The 26,552-nt window shown below is 41.3% G+C and overlaps 1 protein-coding gene and 2 long non-coding RNA genes across 5 annotated transcripts in view; 1 reads left to right on the top strand and 2 right to left on the bottom strand.

The window, feature by feature from the left end:
* Positions 1-18,983, top strand: part of LOC117522915 (homeobox protein Meis1) — a 229,014-nt gene extending 210,031 nt beyond the window's left edge. For 2 of the 3 annotated variants that reach the window (XM_034184341.1, XM_034184340.1), the window contains 4 exons: positions 3,265-3,323; positions 7,303-7,392; positions 9,629-9,726; positions 18,014-18,983. In XM_034184341.1, coding sequence (XP_034040232.1) covers positions 3,265-3,323; positions 7,303-7,392; positions 9,629-9,687 — 208 coding nt within the window. In that variant the 3' untranslated portion in view covers positions 9,688-9,726; positions 18,014-18,983. The remainder of the gene's footprint in view (positions 1-3,264; positions 3,324-7,302; positions 7,393-9,628; positions 9,727-18,013) is intronic. The other variant, XM_034184342.1, reaches the window with a different exon arrangement.
* The window catches only part of LOC117522921, a 1,044,039-nt gene that overhangs the window by 507,813 nt on the left and 509,674 nt on the right, over positions 1-26,552 (bottom strand). The gene's annotated exons all lie outside the window — the stretch shown is intronic.
* Positions 3,212-7,913, bottom strand: LOC117522923. The gene is made up of 2 exons (XR_004564376.1): positions 7,702-7,913; positions 3,212-3,246 (listed from the first exon to the last, which is right to left on the bottom strand). It is a non-coding gene; the product is annotated as an uncharacterized LOC117522923 (long non-coding RNA).

Below are 26,552 nucleotides of genomic sequence, written 5' to 3'. Positions count from 1 at the left end.
TTTAATTTCCACTCTGTCTATCATGTAAACTGCAATTTACGTGGTGGAAGTGACATCAGCCAGTCGGGCGGCTTCACACTGTGCCACATGCTCAGACATTGGCCGATCCTCATGAGGGCATGAGCACTGACACACACACGTGCACTGTGTGTTCTCCAGGTGAGGTGCAGGACACAGCGGTTATTTTCTTTTCTTCCACAGACCTTTTAAGTCTGTGCGTGGTTTACTTGGGTTTATATTTGCACTGAAAGCCTTGCACCTTCCCTTTTGTTGTACTGGTTATGGCAATCTGAATCTGAATCTTACAGTCCACAGTGTTTGAAGTGGCTCTGTTGTAAAAATCCTGATAGATGGCCTTAATGTTTATAGCATGAGGAAACAAAGTGTGTGATTATGTGTATTAATTTTGGAATCAATTGGATAAGACGTTCATGAGTTATACTGTTGAAAGAAAAATCTGGTGTCGCTTCATCCCTCACGGAGCTCGGACTGGTTTTTCACAGATGGAGTTCCTTCTCAGTAAGCAATAAGGAACGCCAGAGGGAAGCCTTTGTTTTGGTTTGGTGAACTGTTTCTACTTTAGCACATTTAACTGTAACGGGGAGGTTGTTTTAAGTTTTTGAAAAGAACAATATGACGTGGCTGCAGTGACGGGGCTGGTAGCTGCTGTAATGGAAGTGAAGAAAGGATTGGAAAGGTATCGATGTGTGTCTGTTTCAGCTCTGTACGTCTCTACATTGACACCTGATGGATTTACTGACTAAGTCGTGTATTCTACAGAATTTCCAACAACCGCACCGGTGCCACATTGCTGTGAGGCCTCATTACATTCTAGGTCATCATACCAGGAACGACTGGCTTTTCAAAGAATGGCCCACCTGTTGCTCAGACAGCCTCCTTTGTTACATCAGCCCATTTGAGAAGGAAGAAGGAACAAAGTTAAGCTGGTTGGAAAACGAGAAGAAATAAATACAGAGTGTCACAAAAAAGTGCAAAAATAAAGCCATAGAAAATCCATAGACTTTTGGATACTGATCAGACTGACACTGATATCTCTCATCTTGCAGTATATCTCAGGGAATTTTATCTCCGGTGTTCACTTCTAATTTCAATTGTAAGAGTGTTGGCATTGACAAGATGTGCTCAATATGTGCACTGCGGCAGTTCAGGCATTCATTCAACCTGACTGTAAAGTTTCCAATATCAGTTTGAAACGTCTTTGCCATCCTCCATATTGTCTTTCTGTCTCTGGCTTTTCTAACTGCAAAATGACATTGATATTGTCGTTGGGTTTGCACAATCGATTTGGTCTCAGAGTACAGTAGAATTCCACCAGTTTCCCTTTTTGAGTGATTGTAAGCTGCATCCTTATTGTATGATGTCTAGAAAAATAAAAATTAAAAAACAATTCAGATTAGCCATTGCAGAATTAGAGTCAGATGATTTTGTGGCACTTTTTTTAGGGGGGGCACCCTGTAAATGAAAGAGGAGGAACCATTGGCGAGCGGAGCAAAGAAAAGGCAGAGGTGGCGGTTAGATGGGAGGTCAACAGTTAGCCAGCACTGGCCTAATGTTGACCTCGCCATTCTATAAAAGAGCCTGTAGAGGAGAGGAGAGGAATGCTGAGGCCTCCCTTTGCGCTCCCTCGCTCCTCGTATCTCTCCCAGCAAAACAGGGCGGCGAGGGAGGAAGGGTGGGAGCGAAGTTGGGGGGGGGGGGGGGTTGGTGGTGATAAAACTCCAGACGTTCCCTCATTTGATGGTGCTCTGCCATGTCAGTGCATTCTTGCATTCCTCCATATCGCTCTCTCCCGTTCCCTGAGATTAGTTCACCTCACAAACGGTTCTACCCCATCGAAAAAAAAACAAACAAAAAGAACAATTTCTCCAAAGCGGCTTAGAAGATTCAACGGCTGCGGCGTAATCACATCAAAACAATGCGCGGAAACAATTAGGCTGCTCACTCATTTCATTTCCCTGCAGTTGTGTCTTTAGAAGGTGAGATAGACGGCAGCGGGTAGTGGGAGGAGCTGCGTGAAGCCGTTAGAGAGGGAATATTAAAGAGATATAAAACACGAGGCTGCCCTTCACTAAATTAGAGGTCAAACAGACCGTGCGCTGACTTTCCTTTTGTTTCTTGCCGTTTCTCCGTTCCCTCATCGCTCCTCCACCAGCCGCTCCTCTTTCTTTTCCAGCTTCACAAGTTTAGCACGACCATTGTTTCCCCAAAGTTTGACTGGCGCCGCCCCCCCCTTTTTTTAGACATTAAATGAAAGCGATTGGCGGGGCAACAGCAGGAACACATAAATCAAGTCAGAAGCCCCAAGAGCCCTTGCTCCTTGGGGTCATTACAGGTCAAAGGGTCATTTCACAAGAGGTTAGGCTGAGCAAGGCCAGAACGCCCGCATGTGCGAGTGTGCGTGAGAGCGTGAAGGTGTGTGAATAAATGTGGAAGATTTAGAGTGTGCATACATGTGCAATTAAAAACGTGTGAGCAGAGAATTTAAATGCTGTGTGTGTGTGTGTGTGTGTGCTCGTAACGTGGGCTGAACGTGTGGTTTTATTGGAGGTCACGGGGTAAAAGGGGTTGGTCCGAGGCTACGCGTATCAAACGGTGCTCCTGTGAAAGCCTAAAACCGACTTCTGCTGTCACTGAGAAACACACCGTGACCACAAAACAACGTCCATCGCCAATGGCAACGTGACACGATCCTGTCAGCAACACTTCCCCAGAAAGGCGCGTTCCAAAGCCGAGTGTGAAACAGTCAGCAAACTCGACTCATCGCGAGGTGGAACGTCTCCAACAAGGCGAGATGGCTTGACATGTTTGAAACAGGCAGAGAGAAAAATCCTAATTAAGCCTCGCCCCACAAAGGCCTCAGTGTTCAGGCCGCCGCTGCTGTGCTGCGCACATGCTCAGGCTGTGCAGGTTTCTACAAGTCATCCACTTCTGTCTTTTTAAAGACAAGCATCTTGGTTGTTAAGGTTGTTAAGATGTGACTTTCACCGTGGCTCCTGTTGGGGTTTTACCTGGGCTCAAGGCTGTTTTGGGGAGAGTCATTTCTCCATATCTCTGGTATGGTTCACTAAGAGAGAGGGAACACGTTTGTTTTGGTGCTAACTTGAACATTTCCAGTGACTTAGTCAGCAATTTTTTCCTGTGCTTGTTTTTGAGAAATATACCGATTGTTTCTCCCCCCCCCCCCCCCCCCCTCTCTCTCTCTCTCTCTCTCTTTCTCTCCCACTCCTTCCTCCTTCTCTGCAGGTTCATTAATGCGAGGAGGAGAATAGTCCAGCCAATGATCGACCAGTCAAACCGTGCAGGCAAGTCGCCTTTAATTACTGTATTCAAGTTAACAATAATAATAATAATAATAATAATATTAATAATAACAGCATTAAACATAAATACATTTTAAAGTGGTATACCAGTGTAACATAGTTGTACCAACTGTCCAAACTCCATGCACCGAGGTCTGGTAAATACAGGATGGGGACGTGGACAACCTTTTGGAAGAAAATGAAAGTAATGAAATTGAAGAAACATTGAGCACACCAACGAGTCCCCTGTTTCCCAACCTGGAGTCCGATCCCAGGCTCCAAAATTCATGAGTAGTCATAACAACGCACACGCAACATTAAATACAGAAAAGGACATAGCCCATCTATATTTTTCTGTCTATTTTCTGAAAGTTTGGAGCTTTACCATTAAAAAATTGTGGGTGTGGCCAAAAGAGACACAACCATGAAGTAAAAGTACACAAAGGAAACCGTTGACAATGGAAGAATATTTTGGCAATATATATATATATATATATATATATATATATATATATATATATATATATATATATATATATATATATATATATATATATGCTGTCCCAGCTACACCGGTTAAAACATTATTACAACTTCAAGTGTTACAATGTTTGATGGTGTCAGAAACTTTTAAAGATGGTCTGTATAGTGCCCTCTACTGGATATTTTTTCTGAACGTCCAGGCCACGTAAAGGATGTATGGAAGTATGTGGGCAGTGATGTTTATACGAGCTGAAACATGCGGATAGGTTTACTTACATAAATGGGGCATAAATTAGTCTTTACTGGAAAATCTATCTAATTGAAAATATCTTTTCCCCCCTTTGGATGAAATAAAGAGCAAAAAACATATAATTAGTGTTAATTAATGTTAATATTTGACACCAACACCCCCCCCCCCCCCAAAAAAAAAAACCCATATGAAATGAATCTTTTTATTCACGTGTGTGTGCTGGTGGGTGTATTCCAAGGAAAAAAGCTTTGGAACAACTCCATTAATCAATGTGAAACAATTTATTAATTACCAAATATAATATTTTGGCTGAAAATAAAGTTAATGAGTGGATTTATTCTTCTCATGCAATTAAAAATATATAAATAAAAATCTCACAATGTTGGCTTTTAACTCCTTCCTTAGACATCACCAACCATGCAAATGTTAAAAGAAAAAGAAAAAAAAAGCACGTGAAACCAGTCTCCCCGCTAAAAACGACTACATGGTTTTTGTTTGTTTGGTTTTTTTGTTTTGTTTTGTTTTTTGGGGGTGTGGGGGTTGACTGTTGTGCTTTTTTGGCTGCAGATGTGTTTTTAACCCCCACACTCGATCCCTTAAACCCCCTTTTGGCGGCTTTTTCAGGGAGCGTGAGCAGCGAGAGCAGCGAGCCAGCCAGCCAGCGAGCGGCCCCCTTGGTGCATAGCTCGATTTGGACTGCTGTAAACTTTATTACCTGTAATAGGGGTCAAAGGTCAGGGTGGCATTAGGGGCGCAGTAAAGTTCAAAGGCATTCAGCAGGGTCTGAGTTCTAGCTTTTGCCTGAGTGACCCCCAAACACACTAAATCGAAGGTAAGTAGATTTCTACGAGAGCAGAACAATGGAGGTGCAGAAAATAGGAACCAGATCGGGTTTCACTCGTAGTTTGCTGCTTCAGTTTAGGCTGTATTTATTAGATAAAGAGACTATTGAGTGGGGAACGGGAAGGAGGAGAAGAAGAAGAAAAAACAAGACACAAAGCAAAACTAGAATTGATTCAGTTCTTTACTGTAGATCACTTGATATTACTCCTATTTTATAAGCTTATATATTTTATAAGCTTTAAATGGGTTAAACTGAAATGTTTTTGGTGAAGTTATATGGGACAACAGCGTTCTTAAATCAGATCCTGTTTCTGTAAACAAAATACACTGAGGTGAAACTACCAAAAAGTAAGTTTAGGAGGCGCCATACCACACAAATTATGCTTCTAGGAGAAAACATTCAGCATCATATTTGACATATATTCAGTAAATTAAAGTAGGAGCCTCATTTCTAAATCTCTGTTTCAGTAATTACACCTAAAACCATGTGTATGCACACTGACAGGTTGATAAAGTTCTATGTACGCATGGTTCTCCTTCATAAATCTCAGTCATCCTGCCTGCTGTTCACTCCCATCTGTAGCCATGAATGGATGCAGACACACCCTCAAATAATGATTTGCATTTTAAAAAAAAGGCAAAGAAGCTCAGCTTCATCAAATGCAAAACTGACACTGTCGACAGAGAAAAGGAGAAAGAAGAAATAAAATATAAAGAAAGAAATATATTTAACTGTCGGTGTCAGTTCTGGACTCATGAAGAAAACAACTGGAGATAGAAGTGGGAAAACTAATGGAGGCGATCAGCTTGTGTGATGCACGTGACCACAAATACTGCATCGGCAATTAGTGGCTACAATCAACAAATAAAATAAAATAAAAAATTATAATATGAAGTTTGGTGCACAGTCAGTTATTTAGAGTGCAGCTTGTGAATACAAAATGACACGTAATAATTTAGGTGTGTGTGTGTGTGTGTGTGCGCAAGAATGAAAATAATATTTCAGTGATAAGAAATCCAACCCCTGTGACAATGGTTGCTTTGTTTTCCATTAAACTCTGGATCACTTTATTTTCCTTTTCCACTTCAGCATGTCGGGGTGACCTGCTTTGAAAAACGTGTGCACACACACGTGTTTGCTGCAGTGTTACTTTATAGATTTCAGTTTGTGTGTGGAAAAACAGATAAACACAGGACAGAGTCTTCAGTCAGAATGGCCTCGGCCCCTGAAGTGATGCATTCCAAAAAAAAAAAAAAATTGATGCCTCATAAATGACTGTTCTGTGCCTGTCACTTTAAATGGAAAGGACCTGCTGTTGACCACACCCCCTCTCCTTCTGGAAAGACACACACAAAGCAGGCAGGAGTTCTGATATGAATTTCCTTTTCTGATGTTACAGAAGTCTAAAATGAGCTGCATCAGGACCAGGTTTAGCTTAAAGCAGCAGAATTGTACACACGCAGTCGTAGACGTTGGAGACGCAGCATAAAACCGAAACCACACTGAACAATATGTAACTTGTAACTGTAAAGGAGAGATAAAACACACACACAGAGAGCCACAGTTTAGTGTAAAATGCTGATTAAAATACAACTTTGCACAATCACGACCCTTAATGAAGAGTTTCGAAAGTTTCACACCTGGACTGATATCTTTGTAGTTTTTTTTTTTAGATTTTTTAAAATCAGGTCATATAGTTATAACAGCCATTCCCAAATACCACAGCACACTTTGAAATCTGAAAATCGTCGGTCTACAGTTGAGACCAAGATGAAGTATCTCCATACACACATACTAATTACATTTTAAATATTGTCAGTTGTTTAGCTCATTTTAAAGTTGGATTACAAAATTGAAATTCAGAGACTTTTTCAAAACATTTGTCTTTATGACCTGTCATTGCCTGCGTGCAGTACCTTCACAGCCCACCAGGGGACCGAGGCCTATCTGCTGTACCTTCGCAGCCCACCAGCAGGCCGCAACGCACACTTTTGAAATTACTAAGCTAAAAAAATTATTTTAAGACATTTCTGGGAATTTCAAATTTAAAAAGCTTCATTTGTATCTTTGAATGTGAAGAAATAATTTTACGTCCACACGGGCTCCTGTCATGCTGACTTGGTGTACCAGCCGTCATTTCGTCAACTCTTCCTGAAGCTTCACTGTCACTCTGAAAGAAAACAGCATTATTTTAAAATCTTGTGCGTTGAATCCTCTCAGCCTGATGCCCATTGCAACACTCAGACAGGAAACATTAACAGACAAAGGCGGCATCGCGTGTGCGCGCCGACCAACAGATGATCCGGCTTCGGCCACTGAGCCTTAATTAAAAGCACTAATTGACCACTCGTCCCCCCCCCCCCTTCCAATCCCTCCATCCCATCCGTCTCCTCCTCCATCCACAGTCAGTCAAGGAGCTCCCTACAATCCAGATGGCCAGCCGATGGGGGGCTTCGTCATGGACGGCCAGCAGCACATGGGAATCAGACCACCTGGTAAGGTTTTCTCAGCGTGGCTGCCTCTTTCTTCTTCACTCAAACCATCTTTCCTCCTTGGTGTCCATCATTTTCATACATTTCCTCTTGTCTCTACTGCCGTTTCGTCCTCCTCGGCCTTGGACGCTCCCCTCTCTCCCTCTTTGTAAAACTCTCTTAGCTATTAGTGTTAATCTGTCACTAGATGTCAGTGTGTTTCAAAAGTGGAACCGGTGCACCATCAATCACGCCCTCCTTCAGAATTCACACCAGAGCAGGTGTGCTTAGTTACAAGACCGTCTTCTTCCTCAGTCCCTCCCTCTCTCTCACACCATCACTTCTAATCTCCATAGTTTATGTTTAAGCTCGTCTTCTCCTCCTCCTCGATCCCATGTTTTCTGAGATCTCACCCTCACAGTCAGCAGGTTTGGATAAACTGCCAGGATACTTAACCCCCCCAGCTCTCATCTCTCCAGCACACCTCACCCTTACACAGATTTAGGACCTGTACTTAGAGCCACTACGAACAGTTGTTTTCATTTTCGATTCATCTGACAATTATTATTAATATTAATTACTTAGTGTGTAAAATAATCAGCAATTAATAAAGCACATTACAGGTTCACTTAATTAAAGGAAATTTAATTCCACAGAAATGTAGTTTTTTTTTTTTAAGATTTCTATTTAATTAATGAGACAGACAACCTGTTTATCTCAGATTTACCCAATTTAAGTGAGTTTTCTGGTGGTTTGGAGCCATTTAAAACATATGCAACAGCTAATGTGTATTTTCAAACTGACTTAAAGCATCTTAAACACAGAAATTCAGTTTTTTTTTTGTTTTATTTGTAATGATTTCTATTTATTTATTGAGACAGACAACCTGCTTATCTCAGATTTACCCAGATTAAACAAGTTTTCTGGTGGTTTGGAGCTGTTTAAAACATGCAACAGCTAATGTGTATTTTCAGACTGACTTAAAGCATTTTAAACACAGTTTAAACCAGCCAAAACCTGCGGTAGAGTGATTTAAAATGAACTATTTTCAGTGTAGGCAGGCTGCAGACCATTTAAAACATGATTTTATTTACATTAGAGCATTTACAGCTAGTTGTATTATGACATACAATATGTGGTTTAAGATACTTTGAAATATTGTTTAAATGCAGTTTGAATGAGCTGACACTTGGGCAAGAGTGATTTAAAATCCACACTGAAAAAAAATGATACATTGGATCAACTTAAAAAATTGATGTAATTTGTTACAGCTAATTTTTTTTTTTAGTTTTTCACAGTGTATATTTATGATTTGGTAAAGTGATTCCAGCAAATTTAAACTGGAAACCACAATTTTCCATTAGACCAATGTAAATAAATACTTTGAATGAAGTGCACTGATGTTTCACTTTTTTCAGGGCATCTGTAGACACTTTAATACATTATATTGTAACTTTAGGACATTTAAAGCTATTACAACAACAGGTGTTTGGTTTACACTACTTTAAAAGATGTCTAAAATGGTTTTAAATTCAGTTTAAAGAGTACAGCAATTTTAAAATATTCTTATCTCTATTGTGGAGAGATTTCAAACGGTTTAAAAAATATATAGTTTAGTTCAGGAGTCAGTAACGCTGCTCCTAGAGTTTACCTGTTCTGCATATTTCCCATGTGTACCTGCTGCAAACAGCTAATTAGTCAAGTTTGGTGTTTCCAAGCTCTTGATTGGCTGAGCACACCTGACTTAATTGGTAGTGGGCGGAGCGAGGTGAGTCAGAACACATGCAGGGCAGGTGGTCCTGGTTTGGAGCATTTAAAACCATGAAATCATTAAGATCTTGAATTGGAATGATTTTAAAGCATGTTTAAAATGCCTTTAAAACATTCTGTTGTCCTGTGTTTACCAGTCAAAACCAATAAGCAAAATTTTAAAAAGAGAGTAAATTTGCATATTGAAGAAGCTGAAAAAAGTCCAACTTCCTTAAATAATAAACAGTTAATTGGGTATCAAAACCATTGTCAGTTATTTATCTTTTGGTCAGAGAATCAATTAATCAACAAATTAATTCAGTTTTATCCATGTGGTCTGTCAAGTTGATTTAAGGAAAAACCATTTCTGACATGTCCGTCTTGTTTTTTTTTCCTCTTCAGTTTGTAACTGCTATCATGATGCAGTAACACTAAAAGTACATGTGCTGTTTTAAATTTAAGCTCCAGGAGTGAGCTTGATTTTGTTTTTGTGTTTGATTGTCTTGTGCAGGACCAATGGGTGGAATGGGCATGAACATGGGCATGGAAGGACAGTGGCACTACATGTAGCCTTGCCCCAGTCTGACCAATCGTAGCACAAAGGGGGATGTAAGTATGCTAACACATTAGATAAGTGAAATTGCTTCCTGTATTTTTCTTCACAATGCCCACTGTTGCAAGTGGCTCGCTCACTTACCTAGGCCCATGTGCACCCACAATAGTGGGAGGGGCTTGTATGCACTCACAGAAGAGACACAAGTATACATCATATACTTTATTTTTTAAATGAAGCCCCAATATGCATTATTTTTCTGTTTTAAATAAAGGGGGAAAAACATCTAAAGGATCCTGGAGCCACATGTGGAAGCTGATCTGTACCATATTTTTGTAAACTTTTCTTTGACATAAGGATCATCTTGACAAAAATTTCACCAAATCCATCCACTGCTTATTGAAATATCGTGCAAACGCAAGCGGCAGTGATCACATAATATCCGCCACCCTCCTCTGTGTTTGTTGAAGGTAATAACTCATTCATAGCTTTGATGTGTGTTTAAACGGGTTTGTCTGTTATAAACAGGCTGTTTTTCTCCTCAGACTGATTTTCTCACTCTCCATCCCGCCCTCAGTGTAGTGATAAGAGCCTTTGATCACAACCTTGTAACTTCGGTACAATGTCTGTGTTTGTGCATGTGTGTGTGTGTGTGTGTGTGTGTAGTTGTTTTGCACAGCACTTAACAGCCTTCATATCAGAGGAAACAAGAGAAGGTTCTCAGGATGTGAAGGAGGGAAGGAAAGAAGGGAAGAGATGGGTTGGAATCGGGGCAGGTGGTTGGTGAGGGCAGGATGGCAGGTAGGATGGGGTAAGGGACACAGGGGGTAAGGTAGGCCATTTCCATGGCAACAGACTGATTGGTAGAAATGTAAGCAAGGAGAGAGAGAGAGAGAGAGAGAGAGAGAGAAGTGAGCCCCCCTTAAGTGTCATAAATCTGCCGGGTTGCTGTTGATGCATGAGCCACATTAATAGGAGCGAGATGACAGAAACGAAAGGAATTTCTCTTCCTCTCTTACTCTTATTTTGTCAGTCTTTGTGGTTTGCTCATTCTGGCTTCGCTCTCTGACGTAAACACTTCTCTCTCTCTCTCTCTCTCTCTCTCTCTCTCTCTCTCTCTCTCTCTCACTCGCTTGCCCCGGGGCCATATAGACACCCACATAATTCAGGATGTACACAGGCTCGGCGTTGTCACGCTGCACAGTGCGTACAAAGTGACTACAGGTCCAATAGTTCCTCAATATCATTGTTTTATGTATTTATAAGGCTCACATGTCTTCATACATGAAACGTGTGCATTCTCCTGTGTGTGTGTGTGTGTGTGTGTGTGTGTGTGTGTGTGTGTGTGTGTGTGTGTGTGTGTGTGTGTGTGTGTGTGTGGATGGTAATAGGATTACTCCTGGCACGGGGAGGGGACATAAACTAGTGCAAAATGGAGGAGGTAGCCAGCAGGGTATGGAGCTTAGCTGGGCCTAATTGACTAGATCCAAATTAAATATGCCATCACCGGAGGTGTGACCAATGCATTTGACTTATTCAGTTTACAAAAATAGAGACCATTAACCCTCCACAGAAACGCGTGCACGTCTGCAAGTGCCCTGCAAATGTGCCGCCACCGGTGATTCCTGTTATAAATGCCCAACGCCCTAAGAAATATGCAAAATATCTCACGTGCAACAACGTCTTTCAGTGCCGAAAAGCAGGGAGATGAACACAGTGCGCGTGTGCACAATCGTGCAAACACGACGTCTACCGCGCCGTGTCCAAGCAGCCTCCTTCCAGCAGCTGCTAGCCTTCCCAGCAGACCTTGCTTTAAACAGCTTCAATTTGCCTGCTGAATCTCGTAATTGGGCCACCAGAGGAATCCGCTGTGAGACGGGCGAAGCGGGGAGGAGACACAATGAGAGTGAAGGGAACGAGAGAGAGAGAAGGCTGGGAGGGGCAGATGAAGAGATGGCGAGCGCGAGAGGGAGGAGCAGAGGAAGGAAGGAAGGAGAGAGGAATGGGGACAGAAATACATCTTCTCTTCTTCATGCTTCTTTACAGCTTCATCAGCTTGCCTCCGCTAACTGCTAGCTTACTGCTACTTTCCTTTCTAGGTCAATTAAATGTAAGTGATGTGTTATATTCTTTCATGACCAATTAAATTAATAGGTTATTACAGGAGGGAGGGAAACTGTTATCTTATTTGATTAAGAGAGCACAGGTTCATTATATTTTATAAGCAATTTTCATTAGCCGAGTTGAGTTTTTGCTACCGCTGGGCTAAATTGAGCGGTTATTGTGCTGGGGAGTGCTGAGCCTTGATACAGGAGGTGTGCCTAGCAGTCACACGGCAACATTAGTTAAAACTAAAGCCAATTAGTCCTGCTTATGCTTTCCACCCGATGATGATTACGGAGCTTATATCCCTTTGTGAAACAATACACCTGTCAGCAGAGATGAAGCCGAGCCAGTGGAGCAGAAGCCGGCCGAGCCTTTGATAGCAACAAGAATGATTCTCGTATGTCCCTGACCCCCTTTTCCTCTTCTCCCCCCTCTTCCTGCTTTCCCTCTTACATGAAATTAGCCAGGAAGGCCGCTGGAATCTGTAATTTTCAGTTTCAGGACAGTTGTTATCGCAGGGCCAAAGAATTAATTACGGCGTAGAAGGGATTTTACCTGCCCCCCCCCATTCTGAGGTTTACCCAAAATGTCCGACAGAACGCTTGAGTGAGCACTGCCGGACTCAGCTGGACATTCTTTGTCCCAGAATTCATTGTTTCAGTCATTAAGCACAAATTTGTTAACCTTCTGCTGAAGGGTCAAGATCCCTCCCCTTACCCTCCCACTGTCACCCCCCACCAAAAACTTCACTTTCTGCTCGGTGAGCTCGTATCATTAACAAAAACTTATATAAAATAAATAAATAAAGGGAGCATAATAGGGATGTTGTCCCAGTAAATATGTGTCCTTGTTTATTTGGCTTTTCTGGACCCCCGTTAGAGTCTAACAGAGGAAACCGACCACTCAATGTATTGATTGGCTTATGAAGTGAAAAACCTTATTAGCAATGTGACTCTTTCAAGCATGAATAGTGTTGACAGCATGAATTTGTGTTCAACTGGACAAGCTTCAGCAAATTAATGTAGTAACCTGACAGGTAATAGTTTTATTAGATTTTTTTTAAACGGTAAATTAGTTCCAAATGGTCGTTCCTGAGGCTTTTAGGCAATGCTCCTTATAAGGGTAAACTTATCAAAGACTGACTTCTAATAGATTTTGTCACTGGAAACTGACTCAACGAAAGCCTACCTGAACCAGAAAAAAGAAAAAAAGACATATGACCAGACTTGGGTTTCTGGTTGGTTCTCAGTTATTATTAACCAGACCCGTGAGAACTTCTAATTTGTGTTCTTATGGCTTTTTACTACCTCTACCAACCAGTCACATTGAAGCTGTATATGTGCTGCTATATATATATATATATATATATATATAGCAGCGCAACATAGCTTGAGTTTTGTGTCTAGGCTCCGACATCATCACACCCCACAGACGCTTGCTTGTGATATTGGGGAATGATGGCTGGATTTACCCATTTCCCCCAATCTGAGCCAACAAGTGGATGCTGGGGTAGAGGTGGGGCTAAACAGCAGCACTGATGTGGGTGCAGTAGTGGCAGCATTTGGCAGGCAAAGAGGAAGCTGGGAATTTGCATCTTAGGTATCCTGCTCAATTTGCAGGGAGTGTTTAGTGGATTTTGTAGACCATGTGTTTTAGGATGAAGTATGTGGTAATTATGTGGAGTGAGGGATGTCAGTGTATATGGCGTAAACGGCTCAAGTTGTCTGCTTGAACTGGCTCACAGATTCCCCTCATATGGTGTAAGTTCTGTGTCTTTCTATTTACAAGAGATCACCAAAATTAAACAACATATACAAACATTTTATTTCTTTATCGTTGTGAGGATATTGGTTTTGAATCTTGAATGAATAAAATGAACAGGACAAGTAAAATATACTTTCCACTGGGTATCTAATCAACTCTTCTATAAAATACTTCAGCGGTAAGTCAATGGAGGGATGGAAGAATTGATTCAACATACTGTCCAGATATGATTGTATGATTGTGTACTTTATTGCTTTCTGTTTGTTTAGCTATAGCTGCCATTGCTATACATGTCAGTACCTCATTACTGCTAAAAAATGTATCATGTCCCAGATCATAGGTGACCTGGCATCATATGGGTTGTCTGTCGCTATATTGTATATTAAATCTCTGAACATAAGAAAAACAGCTGTGGTGCCATCAGGTTCAGAAAGATGCATACCCTCTGCTTATTCACTGTAAGGAATCTCATCAAAGCTAGCGTTCTGTTCAACATGGGTCACTTTTTCTGTTGAAAACATAGATGGAGAACAAAAACAAGCAATAATAATTGTGTCCACTCTTTGCCATGCCTGCCATTGTACAGTGTGCAGTGGCTCTCTTGGTTGATTGTTTGTGTGGCTTGTGCATGGCCGGGCCCCGGCTGCTCTCAGGTGACAGCTTGCCGTGAACCTGACTTCATTCTCCTTGGTTTCGACAGCAATAGCAGTGGTTTCTCAAAGGTGAGTTTTAACCTGCAAAGATGGACGTTGGCTATTGTTGTCTTTAAAGACAGGAATGTGGAGGAAGAGGAGGAAAAGAAGCCAAGATTTCTTTACCTCGTTTTTTTCATTCGGACTCAGTGTGAGGCGAGTTGTACCAGTTTGTTTTGCTGTGGTCACATATGATTGATTCTGGCCTCCAAGGTCACCCCTGTTGCTATGCAGATAAAGCTATCTGACTGTGCGCACCAACTGCAAAGACTTTGTGTGTTCTGTCACTGTGAACTAAACTAAACCATAACTCTCCAAACATAACCACGAAGTTCTGTTCTCATGTTCATGGATATGCTGCCAGGTGAAGCACGCAGTTGCCCACTAATGTGATCTAGCGTGTAGTTTGATAAAGTAATACACTGTCGGTCTATCACGTGGAATGACATCCTAATGGACCGGACTTGTGCCATGCTATGTATGTAAAAAAAAAGTAGCATAATTACAGTATTATCTGCCTGGGTGAATGTGATCCAAGACCCAGAATAATTCCACGGTGTGATGGATGCAATAGTATGCTGCCCTGGTGCATGACCAGAAGAAGTCATTAACATGCTGAAGTACCATGTTTGCACAACTTTGGCACTTCTGGAAACCCTCCCCTGGATGATAACACTACAGCTTCTACAGAAATGGAAGAGATTACCACAGGATGTCAAAGATCACAATGGAAAATTTGAAAATTCACGATTAAAATAAGACCACAGCACCACTGGACACCCTTCAAGACCCTGTAAGGTGTTATGTGTTAAGGACAAGAAAAGGTCCTACATAGGCCCTGAGGCCCATTGGTGCTGCTGCTTATCTCTGGATTCTGTAGCATCAAGCAGATGAGAATCTTCGACTCCCCCTGGACAGGACACCAGTCTGACGCAGGTTACTTCCCCAGTGGGGAAGTGGAGGAGAGCATGTAGATTAAGTGTCTTGTCCAAGAATATAGACAAGGAGCGTGAGTGGGATTCAAACCCAGGACTACATATATGCAGGCCAGCTACGTACCCACTCAGCTCCCTGCCCGACAAGGACCAACCCATAACTTGCTAAGGTTCAAAATACCTTTATCCCTTTTGGATTGATCTCCTATAAAAATTGTCACTTGGCTTCACCTCAGCATAACTGAGCATAACATGGATTAATTCTGGTGTTTTATTTATGTATTTACTTCATGTTCTGGTGATGGTCACCTCCACGGATCTTCAGAATCATGTCAGAGGATTTTGGTAAGTAAATGTAGGCGTTATATTTTCACGAGTTTTACAAATTATTCTTTAAGGATTACAGTACCTGCAGCATGAATTCAACTACATTTGAGGTTCCTTGCTGTCCAGTTAATTAGGTTATCCAGGAACATGTTAAATCCTGGATGTTGGTATCACGTCAGATCTTTTATGTGTGTTTAGTTTCTCCTGCTGATGTAGCAGTTCTGTGGACTCACTAAAGCCTTCACTGCTAGCGCCCCCCTGTCTCTTGCAGATTGCCACATGAACTGTTTTAGTAAAGAGTGAACGTGGGTTGTTATTCTGACTCAGATGTTGGATTGGTACTCGTTTGCATATAATATGTACAGCTCCTCCAGGGTTCATCGACCTGGAAATGTAATGTGAGATTATGCCTTCAGTGTGATCTCTTGTCGTATTTAATGAATGATTAATGACTTCTCAATCATGCAGTAGTTTTATTTTGCACTAAAATGCTTTTGAGTCAGCGGTACGAAAAAAAAGTGATGACAACTTGCTGGTAGTTTGAGAGTGTTTGCGTGACTTTGCTCGTCAGCTGTTGAGACTTCGGTGTGTTCACACATTTGCTATATTTGCTTATTACAGCTGTGAGGTGAAAAGTGCTTTTCTTGAGTGCATCAAAAACAGCACAGGTGTGTGATTCAGGGACGATACTTGTTCAAATGGAACAAATCAATCTGGTGCGACACGATGCAACCCTACACAATTCTTTGTTTAAAGCAGACATTTATTTTTAATGACAATTGAGAATAAGCCAAAAGTGGCATTGCTTACCTTCAAATACATATTGCTCACCTTTTGTTCACCACTGGGGGCAGCATCACATACAGTAGCAGAAAGCACACTACAGAAGAAGAAGCCTTCTGTTTTTAGTAGAGGTGGGTGATACCGTGAATTTTGGTATTGATATGATACCAAGTAAATACAGGTCCAGTATCGCCGATATCGATACTGATACCGTAGTTTTCATATTTAAGCTTCATAAATCCAAAGGATCCAAAAGACCTAGGATAGAATTTCGCCAAACGTATGTGAGACAACAAAATATTTTATTATCACAATCAACATTTTTGTTTAAAAAAATATCACTCAACACAACTTAAAACAAAATCTCCTGAGGTAGAGGGCTGACTTGAGGAGAGCGCTGAGTGGGTGGGCTAGGTTGAGCCTACCTGCATGGCTGTTGGCTGGCGCTGCTGAGCCATGTGACGGCGCAACTACAAAAGACAAGAGGGGAGAGGGTGCGCTGCTCCGTGTTAGACTTTGATGAATCTGTGTGCGCAGCAGTCAGTGCGTGCGGGAGAGAAAAAAGCTTAAGTATTGATCTTTTTACACGAGGATCATTTAATATCAATACCAGCGTTGGTATCGATATTATCGATATTAGGATCGATCCGCCCATCTCTAGTTGTTAGCCTGTTAGCATAACATAAAATTTTGTTTGCTGAAATTAATCTGTTTTCATGTTTAAACTCCTGAATGTTCTTGTTTATTTTGTTGTACAAACAGGGACATTTAGGTGTTATATACTACAACCTATCCCTAAAACATATACTGCCTTTTGTTAACCTCACAGGGAACATGAACATAATCAGGACCAGTTTTGCAGGATCTTTGAACTTGTATGAGAGTTTGAGGATGCAGAAATAGCAGCATAACAGTTTAACCAATTCATTCCATTGAAATTGGGCCATTGACTGTTTCATTGTACATTTATATTGATACAGGGGTCAACTGTTCAGACGGTTCACCATTACTGATCTGTGATGCCTGGCTAGCTATGTTTTTAGTGCAAATAATAATCACATAACATTGCGTGTAAGTGGTGCACTCTAAAAACAGATTGGTTGAAACAACCAAAGATTGGTTGAAATGTGTCTAACCAATTGGATTATATGTGCACAGCAGGGGGGAGGGGGGTAATCTTTCGCAAAAGCAAATGATGATGGATATGCGGGTGCTGTATGCAGTAATGAGGACCTACTGTCCTTCTGATTCTCCTTTTCCAAAAAAAACTGCCATGACAACAATGTTGCACTCAACAACGGAAAATTTTTATGTATTTTTTTTATGTAAACACATAGTCTTTAGGTTTGTGGAAAGTATGGGAATAACATGGAAGTACCGTTGTGCGCCGCTTGTGCATAAACACCCGTAATGTGATTCAGCGTGTTTGGAAGTAACTCTGTAACAATCATTGGTTACACTTGTTTGTAATTGCTCATATAATACTACTTAATGTGGATTTTACCTGCTATTTTAATAAATGTGGCCCAATTTGTTCAATTTGTGAATTGGGATGTAAAGTGGGGCCAAATATCGGCAATGGGAGACCACCTTTACACCCCCCCCCCCCCCCCAACACATAGTATTTCATTTTAAATGTGCTGAAACAGAGAGAACATTTGGCTGAAAAGCAAAACAAAAGCAAACCAGTGTGACCTGATGATTGATGTGTGATTTTTGATCCTCTCTTCCATCAGAACTGCAGGGTGGAGCAGAGGATCACCTGTCTCACAGAGGCCTACTGAGCATGGGAACGGGACTTCCTGATGACGACAACCAACAGCAACCCCTCTGTCCACCTTCAACATCCAAGAACATTTTATTCGGCTGATATGTGCACCATGGAAACCTTCCATGACTACCTACAAACTCCACTTCTCCAGCGAGGACGATGCACCCGGGCCAGGTGCCCCAAACACCCCCCCTTGATGTCTGATCCGATGGACCTTTGGATTTTCCCTCGTGGGCACTGGACTCCTGAAGCCGCCGCCCACGTGTTCACTTGGATTCCTCTGACTAAAGTGATTGAGAGTATTGATGACAAATAAAAGACGCTGGGTCATTTGCACGTTCATTTGGTGAACGCGGTACCTGGTAAAATGTGTTAAGACTCTTCAGCAAAGAAAAAAGACTTTCTGTGAAGAGCGCGCCGCTGTTTGGAACGATGGCCTGGACCGAGGAGAAGCTAATGTCTGTATCTGACAGGACACTAACAAAGCTAAAGTTGTGCCCTTTAACAATATAAAGGAATGAAATGTGGAAGGATGAAACAACAGGAAAAAAGAAAGAATGGAAGATTTAAAGTATAACTATATCAACCCCTAGTTTGGGAAGTGAGTGGAGAAAGAAAATATACTGTATACTGTTGTAAAATTACGCTGGACTCTCACAAGAACTGGGAATTTAAGTATTGTAAATGCTATTGTATTGTTCTGCATATTATGTTGTTTCTAATAGATTTTTTTAAAAAAAGGATGTGAACTTTTTCTCTTTTCTTTCTGCTTTTTTCCACACTCTGTGCATGTGTGTGTGTGTGTGTGTGTGTGTATGTGTGTGTGCCGTCTCTCCATAAAATCTGACTCCGGCCCCTCCTTCCATCCAATCACGCATTTTTAAGAGCAAAAAAAAAAAAAAAAAAAGAATAAACGAACAGTTCGAGCAATTTGACATTTCTCACAGATCTTTATTTGAGTGGTGAGAGAGTTGGGCACGATTGACACGGTGACATCATTATTTAAGTGTAGTGATAGCCACACCCCTTCCATAATACTATGTATTCCTGTCACATTATTAGCTTGGTGCTAGCTAGCTACTCTAGCCAACTTAATACAATAGCTCGTTAAAGCTTGGCAAGTTACCAGGTCGCTTCCTCACACGGTGACTTGGTGAGCTTGCTGCTGGCACATGCATTCTGCTAATCACTGGGTAACATTACTGAATTCCTAATCGTCCTTGATCATTTATCCTTGCAGTTGTAACATTACGATTAGTCTTATGCTGACAATCCAATACTGAAAACATGATTGTTTAAATGTAAATCTGCAACAGACGCTCAAAGCGCTTTACAAATAATGCCTCACATTCACCCCGATGTTAGGGTGCTGCCATACAAGGTACTCACTACACACCAGCAGAGCCTAGGGGATTAAGGATCTTGTCCAAGGGCCCTTAGTGATTTTCTGGTCAGGATCATCTGGTCTCAAGCCCAACGCTTAACCACTAGACCATCACCTCCCCTAAATGTGTTGAGCTTAACCTGGAAAATTCTGGGGCTGGTTCCACTAGACATTTTGACAGGTTGGGTCTCAGAGCAGGCACTGGTGCTCCATGTTGCCTCACACTACAGAACTGCCATGGGTCCTGGATGGTTACTACTCAGGCAGACAACCAGTCCATCTCCACCTCCTAACAGAAATCATCTATCTGTTGCAGTCACCTGAAATGTACACATCCCCTTGGTTTTTTACCATCCAGTCCATGCTTGGGTAGCTGCACATTGGATCATGCCCAGAGAAACACACCACATGGCCAAAATGTCTTAGCTGATGTTCCCTCACAATATAAGTGTGAGTGTCTCTAAGTAACCATTTGTTCAACACAGTTGTTCCAGTGGTACCAAAGGATCTTCCAAAGAGACCCAGTACCAAAGACATCCATTTACTGTATCACCGTCAGATCACTGGTTGGAGTCCAAGTCTCACAACTAAACAGGAAGCACCAGGGCCCCAAAAACTTGGACCTTTGTTCTTCTGCAAAAGCATCTAATGACTCCTTAAGGTTTTCTCCAGTTTACAAAGGCAGAGGACTCAAGACACTAACCATAAGTGTGTGTGGGGTTGTTTTTTCTCAGCAAGCTCCTGGCCCCACCCATTTCATTGGACTGTGTAGGTGAATGTGCCTTACCTACTTTACAGTGTTGCCACAGCACAATGAATAATAATAAAAAAAAAATCTCTCATCTCTTAGGCTCATTAAACTTCTTCAGAATGTGTGTGGTGGTACCAAAAAAAGAAAGAAAGAAAAAGTGGGACAGTTTAGGTACATTTGTTTTATTCCATGACTGTATGACTGTGGCAGTGGGGGGGGTTATTAGCTATTTGAGTGGCTAAAATCATAACAGGGGAACAGAAATTACAATGTTTGTTTCTTCATTGAGACCCTTAATGATATATATATAATTCCCATAATTGAAGTTGGACAACTAAAAGTGTGCACTGGTCCGTGACTGAGGCCTCTTGACAGGCAGGACTTTATGACACAAAGCTGATGGAATGTCTTCACCTCAGTGTTGTGGTGGGTGTGGCCTCAAAAGCCCCTGACCAATGGGAGAGGCAAAGAAAGCCAAATATACCACAGTCCACTGATTTAGAGTTTACCAAAAGGTGTATGTGTGTGTGCGCACGCGCGCGCATGTGTGTATAATTATCCACTGCTTCAAACGTAGTACGCATATCTTTAGGATTCCTTTGAAGACGAATCATGTTTCTTATGCTTTTATTTTGAAGGGTATATATGTACATCTGTGTTGTAAATAAATGTTTTTTGTTCAAACTTCTGAACGCATAACTAGTCTCACATCGTATTCTAGAGCACATAAGTAATTTAATAAATAAATAAATACATTGAGAACTGTTGCCTCACAACCAGAAGGTTACAGTTTCAAACCCAAACTGAGGAGTTTTGATGTGGTGTTCACATCAGTGGCCAAACTTAATTTGAACACTGCTCCTACTCACCAAAGTGTTGAAAATTACACTGTTGGGAGTTAAAAATTAAAGTTCTCACAAAGTGTTGAATGTTTAACACTTTGTTAAAAGTTGTGGAACTATATTAACTTAAAAAAAAAGTGTTCAAATCAACAATCAACTCAAGTTCAGGTAACACTGGTCTCATTTGTTGAACAGTGCAAATTAATTGTCAAATTATTTTCAGTCACTTTTAAAATCATGTTTAATGAAAGACTTAAATAACTGTTCAAGCATCTGAAATATGAATAGCTAAATTTAAGTGTTTTTTGTTTGTTTGTTTGTTTGTTTTAGATAATTTGCTCTTATACTCTTATACAGCAACAAGAGATTAAATCTGTTTCACAAAAATCTTTTAAACTGGTTCAAACACCATTTTAACCAGTCTGTATATTTAACAATCTTGATTCTGGTTAAATAAGAGATTATCTAGTTATTCCACAGTACAAAAAAACCCCTGGATTTTACTTTGAAACTATTTTAAAACTGGATTAAATCAGGTGTTGTTATTTTAGCAGGGTTTGAACCTCTTTAAACCAGGATTAAATGGATTTAATCAAACACATTTTAATTTAAGATCCATTTGACACAATCTGCTTTTTATTTGCCAGTGACTCATTTTAAAATGTTTTTAAGAAACTACTTTAACCCTCAAGTGACTGAGCTATTTTAGAGACTAATATGACCAAGCGAGGTTATTTATGACCCAAGTGACCTAACATTGGAATACTTCTATATAAATGGTTGTTTTAGGGTCTCTTCATATTTATTTCACTCTCTCATATATTTGTCCATCATCCTTTTCATCCTCACGCTGGGCATCAAGAATCAATCTTAACGCTTGTGCATGCTGTAAATCTTGCTATTCTAGGTCTGTTGGCTTCCCTGCAAAACAGTAAAATATAATGATTAGAGTTGGCAAATTACAACACCATCTGAAGCTATAATGTCGAACATCTCATAGATCTTCCCAGGGTCATAAGTGACCCTGCACAAGCTTGGATTATACAAGTACTTGCCACACGGATCGGCCGATCCTTGCAAAATTCTAAATGCAGGACAAATAGATTGACAAATTCATGGTAGGAAACTTTTTCCAGATTAAAATTAGAAATAACGCCGCACAGAAATATATGTCATAAATGACCCCACTCAGTCACTTGAGGGTTAAGAAGTATTGTGTCTGGTTTAATATAAAATATAATATATATATATATATATATATATATATATATATTTGACCTGGTTATTAACCAGACTGATTTCAAGTGGTTTTAAGTGGGATTAAAAACAGATTTCAGGTTGATTTCCAGCTCTAAACCAAAAGGCACCTTTGAATATCTTTGGATTTTGGAGAAATCACAAGTTCATATTACTGGTTCTGTAAAATTATGTTGGCACCCCCCCCCCCCCCCCCCCCCCCAGCAGCACCACCACCACCACCACAACCCACTGTTAATTTACTCAATTATACTTAAAATCATTTATAATAATGTCAAAAAATAATCATGTATGATGTGTCCATCACTTTTTAACTCGCATTAAATCTACACTCAGTACTCGAGTGACGCTGTAAAGTTCACTTTGAGAACAAAAACATGTTTTCATGTCAACAAAAGCTCAGAGGAGGCAGAGATCAGTTTAAAGGAACATGCGCTCATAATGTGCTAAGAAAAAAAATCTCCCAGTTCAGTTTGGAAGCGAATTATCGACTCTGAAATGAATTTGGAGATGGTGGATGAGTTTTCCCGCAGAGGCGCATCACTCTCTGGCCGGTGGTGATGCGCTTCAGGCTCCACCGAGCGGACTTTGCTCTGATTGTTACGTTTCTGAGCGCAGTCTGCATAAATCAATACTCTCCCTCCCCATTGTGTTTTTACTGCTTTTGCCAAAGTAAAACCTATTGACATTGAAGAAGAATAAGAATAAGAAGTAGAAGAAGAAAAACACGAAGAGACGTTTTAATTGCTTCGCCTCTGTTGGAGAATCTGAGGCTGAGAAAATGTGGATTCCTGAGAGTGTGACCGCTGGGAGCTGTGGAGACGAGAGAGAGCAAAGCTCGTGCTTGACTGCCCTCTTTAGGGAGGCCTGGAAAGTGTCCGCGCAGGCAGGGAGCCGTTTGGAAATGACGCATGGCTCCAAGACTTTTACGCACGGACACAAACCGCAACAAATTCAGTTTGAAGCGGAAACGAAGGATAAAAGTTAAGATTAGACTCAAGGAAAGTGTGGCAGCTCACTAAGGATTTAGAAAAATAAACACTATTTTAAAGTTTTGTTAGATCTTATTCTAAAATAAATAATTAAATAAGTCTATGTATTGACAAAATGTTAAAGTTGGATAAAATGATTCAGTTCCAAGGTACTTTGCATATATAGTTTTTTAAACAAGTTGAATAGTTGCATGTATTCGAAGATAAATTATTTTAGGACTGATGTGTAACATTATCCAAACGTAAATTTATGAACAGGTTGTAAAATGTTGACATCACTCCTATACGTTCAGTCTCTGTTTGACATGTTTGCAGTGAGTGTGTATTTTTATACCACAGTGGAAAACACAATGTTTACCTGCAAAAGGATTTGACAGGGAAAAAAAAAAGGTCAAAGCGTAATTTTAATTTGATATAAGTCGTACGAGGCACACACACCCACTGTGTCCGAAGAGTGAACTGTCAGAGAAATGTGTCGCACAGGCCAGTCGTCCTCCACCAGCCACGTGCATATTTATGCACAGCCCAGTCTCAAGTTTTTTTGTTGTTTTTTTTCGTCCTCCCGTGTATGCGCCTTTTGGGGGGGGAGAATAAATTGGGAACGAGAGCGCGTATTCAAACAAGCCGTGACAAATCTGAAAGTGCAGCAGGCTGAGCTGAGGCCGCGGCCTGTTACCAAAATCCGGTCCTTCAAGAGAGTCTAAATTTATTTTAGCCACATTTTTTCAACAACCGAAACGAATTTACGCACTGCCTTTTGTGCCAAATGATCTCACTCGTTTTGTGATTTCGAACATTTTAGGATTTCTTACTTTATTTTTGTTTTCACGACAAATACAACAAACACTGCGGCTCAGAATCACTGACTTCATGACTGAGAGCTGAGAATCAGGAAGCACATAAACAATAAAATTAGCAGATTAAACGTAATTAAATTATACAGGTGCAACTATGGGGGGGGGGGGAGTAGATAAGAGCGCGCAAGAAAACGCGCTATAAATCATTTTCTTCTTTCCAAAGCGAAAATTACGCAGAGGAAAGGAGCATCCATATGGCGAGATAAAGTGTTCCGAAACCAGTAAAGACAAATTAAAGAGCCACTGGATAAAGTTTCCAAAAGTCTTCGACTATGTGGCGCGGCAGCTGGTTTAGAAAGAAAAAAAATGAGTGAGGGCGAAGGGAGGGAGAGAAAAACAAAACAAAAAATTGTGTTGGTGCGAAGAAAGAAAGAGAGGAGAGCAGGACTGGTGAGCGGGGCCATTTTGGATGTCATCTGTCTCCTTGGCGACGGGGCCCCGGCCATCAAAAGCCCCTTGGGCGCACGGATTGTTTGAGAGGAGCCCGCTGTTTTCTGCAGCATCATTTATCACTGTCACCACATAATGATTCCCCTCGCAGCTCCTTATTGATGTTTGTAATTGCATTATCTCATAAGGGCGGATGATCAATGGAGCCGGGAGGAGCACGGAGGGGTCAGGAGATGCAGGAGCACTGTTTGTCCGCTTAATGCAGCCAGGCTCTCATTATCTGCAGCCTCTCTGCGTTCGAGCTAAGTAACGTTTGCTGCTTTCTCCTCCGAAGAGGAGAAAAAGGAGGAGGAGGAGGAAGCTCGTTTCATTTGTTTAACCCCGAGCCAGTGCGGGTAAAAAAAAACAAATAAGAAATGCAAAAAAGAAGGAGAGCGAAAGTAACGTGATTAACTGTGATGCTGTTAGTGCCATTAAGTCTGAAAAACAAGGCACTGGATTAAAGCCCACAGCTTCCGGCTCTCGGGGATCCGGTATCGATGATTAAACGCGTAAAGAGAGACAATAAAAGTGACGCGTAATGTTTGGGGTTTTTATTTGCTGCAGTTTGGATGATTCTGAGACCAGGAGCACCGGGGCCACGTGATGCCGCTATTAGAGGTTCAGGGTGAAGTCATGTGATGCAGTTTCAGAGCCAAAAGCGAAACCAAGTGCCACCCTCTTTTTTTAAGATCTTTCATAATACAGACACACACACCCCACCCCACCCCTCCGCACGCCTCGGCTCATATATTCAGAAAAGGCGTTTGGACAACAATTATTTCAAAGAATTGATGTTCTATCCAATTTTACATGTACGCCTCGAAAGTCAAATGGGGGGAAAACATCACATTTTAAAATGGTCTTTACGACGCTATCACACTTCTTTGAGGATTAAAAAGCGTTTTGGTGCGCAACGGCGGCTGCTGGGCGGCGTTTTGCGGCACCGCGGTGGAAGCGCCGCGCGTCATGGCGCACAGCATGGGCCTGTCAGCAGGTACACTGTGGGTGCGAGGGGGGCATCCTTTGGAGACATGCGTACAAGTGTGCGCCACAACATGCAGTAAGTAAGCCCAGCCCAAAGAGAAATGACTCGTTGGTCTCAGCTCGGTAGATAACCCGGCGACAGTTTGTGGAGAAGAATTACGCACGGCTTTTATGTGGGATGATCAACTGGGTATGCGTAACGGACGAATGACATCTTTCTGTGGACGATGATCGGAGGGAACCGGTACAGATAACACGTTTTTGGTTTCAGAGTTTCTCTGAACTGCTCCCTCTGCGCGTACAAGCGGCTGGCTGGCGCGCGCAAACGGGTGGCTGTTTCCGAACCAGAGACGTTCCTGTCAACTTGTCCTCTGAATGCGTCTGACTCGTGTCACCTTGGCACGACAGGGGACGCAGATAAGGAGGAGCGATGCCGCTTCTCCAGCTCACTTGTGACGCGGAAGCCAATGACACTGGCACCCGTCGTACGCGAATACGCGCGGTTATTTTAAGGGACACTACGTCGACTTACACCGACTCCATAATTTTTTTCAATCCGGATGTTTATCACAACCCACAATGATTTGAAATATTGACAGTTATATTTCAAATTCGATTTTTTCGATTTTTTTAATGATTTAGTTATAAAGAACAGAACATTTTCCCACTGCGCTCCTTTAGAGCACGTACAAGTATGGTCACGTTCACGCAACATCAACAATTAAAAAATTGAAATGAAACTATATATACATATAAACTCACTAATATAGACATTTACTGGTGGTGCCATTACTTATTAAATAGATTTATAATAATAATGATGCCCATTTCCTACGAATCCACCCAGTCTTCCTTCAAAGATTAGTTTAGATAGATAGATAGATAGATAGATAGATAGATAGATAGATAGATAGATAGATAGATAGATAGATAGATAGATAGATAGATAGATAGATAGATAGATAGATAGATAGATAGATAGATAGATAGATAGATAGATAGATA

This window comes from Thalassophryne amazonica, chromosome 13 (genome assembly GCF_902500255.1).
Source record: "Thalassophryne amazonica chromosome 13, fThaAma1.1, whole genome shotgun sequence".
Classification (NCBI taxonomy): domain Eukaryota; kingdom Metazoa; phylum Chordata; class Actinopteri; order Batrachoidiformes; family Batrachoididae; genus Thalassophryne; species Thalassophryne amazonica.
The sequence above is the reverse complement of the archived record's forward strand: the minus strand, read 5'-3'. Positions and strand labels throughout refer to the sequence as shown.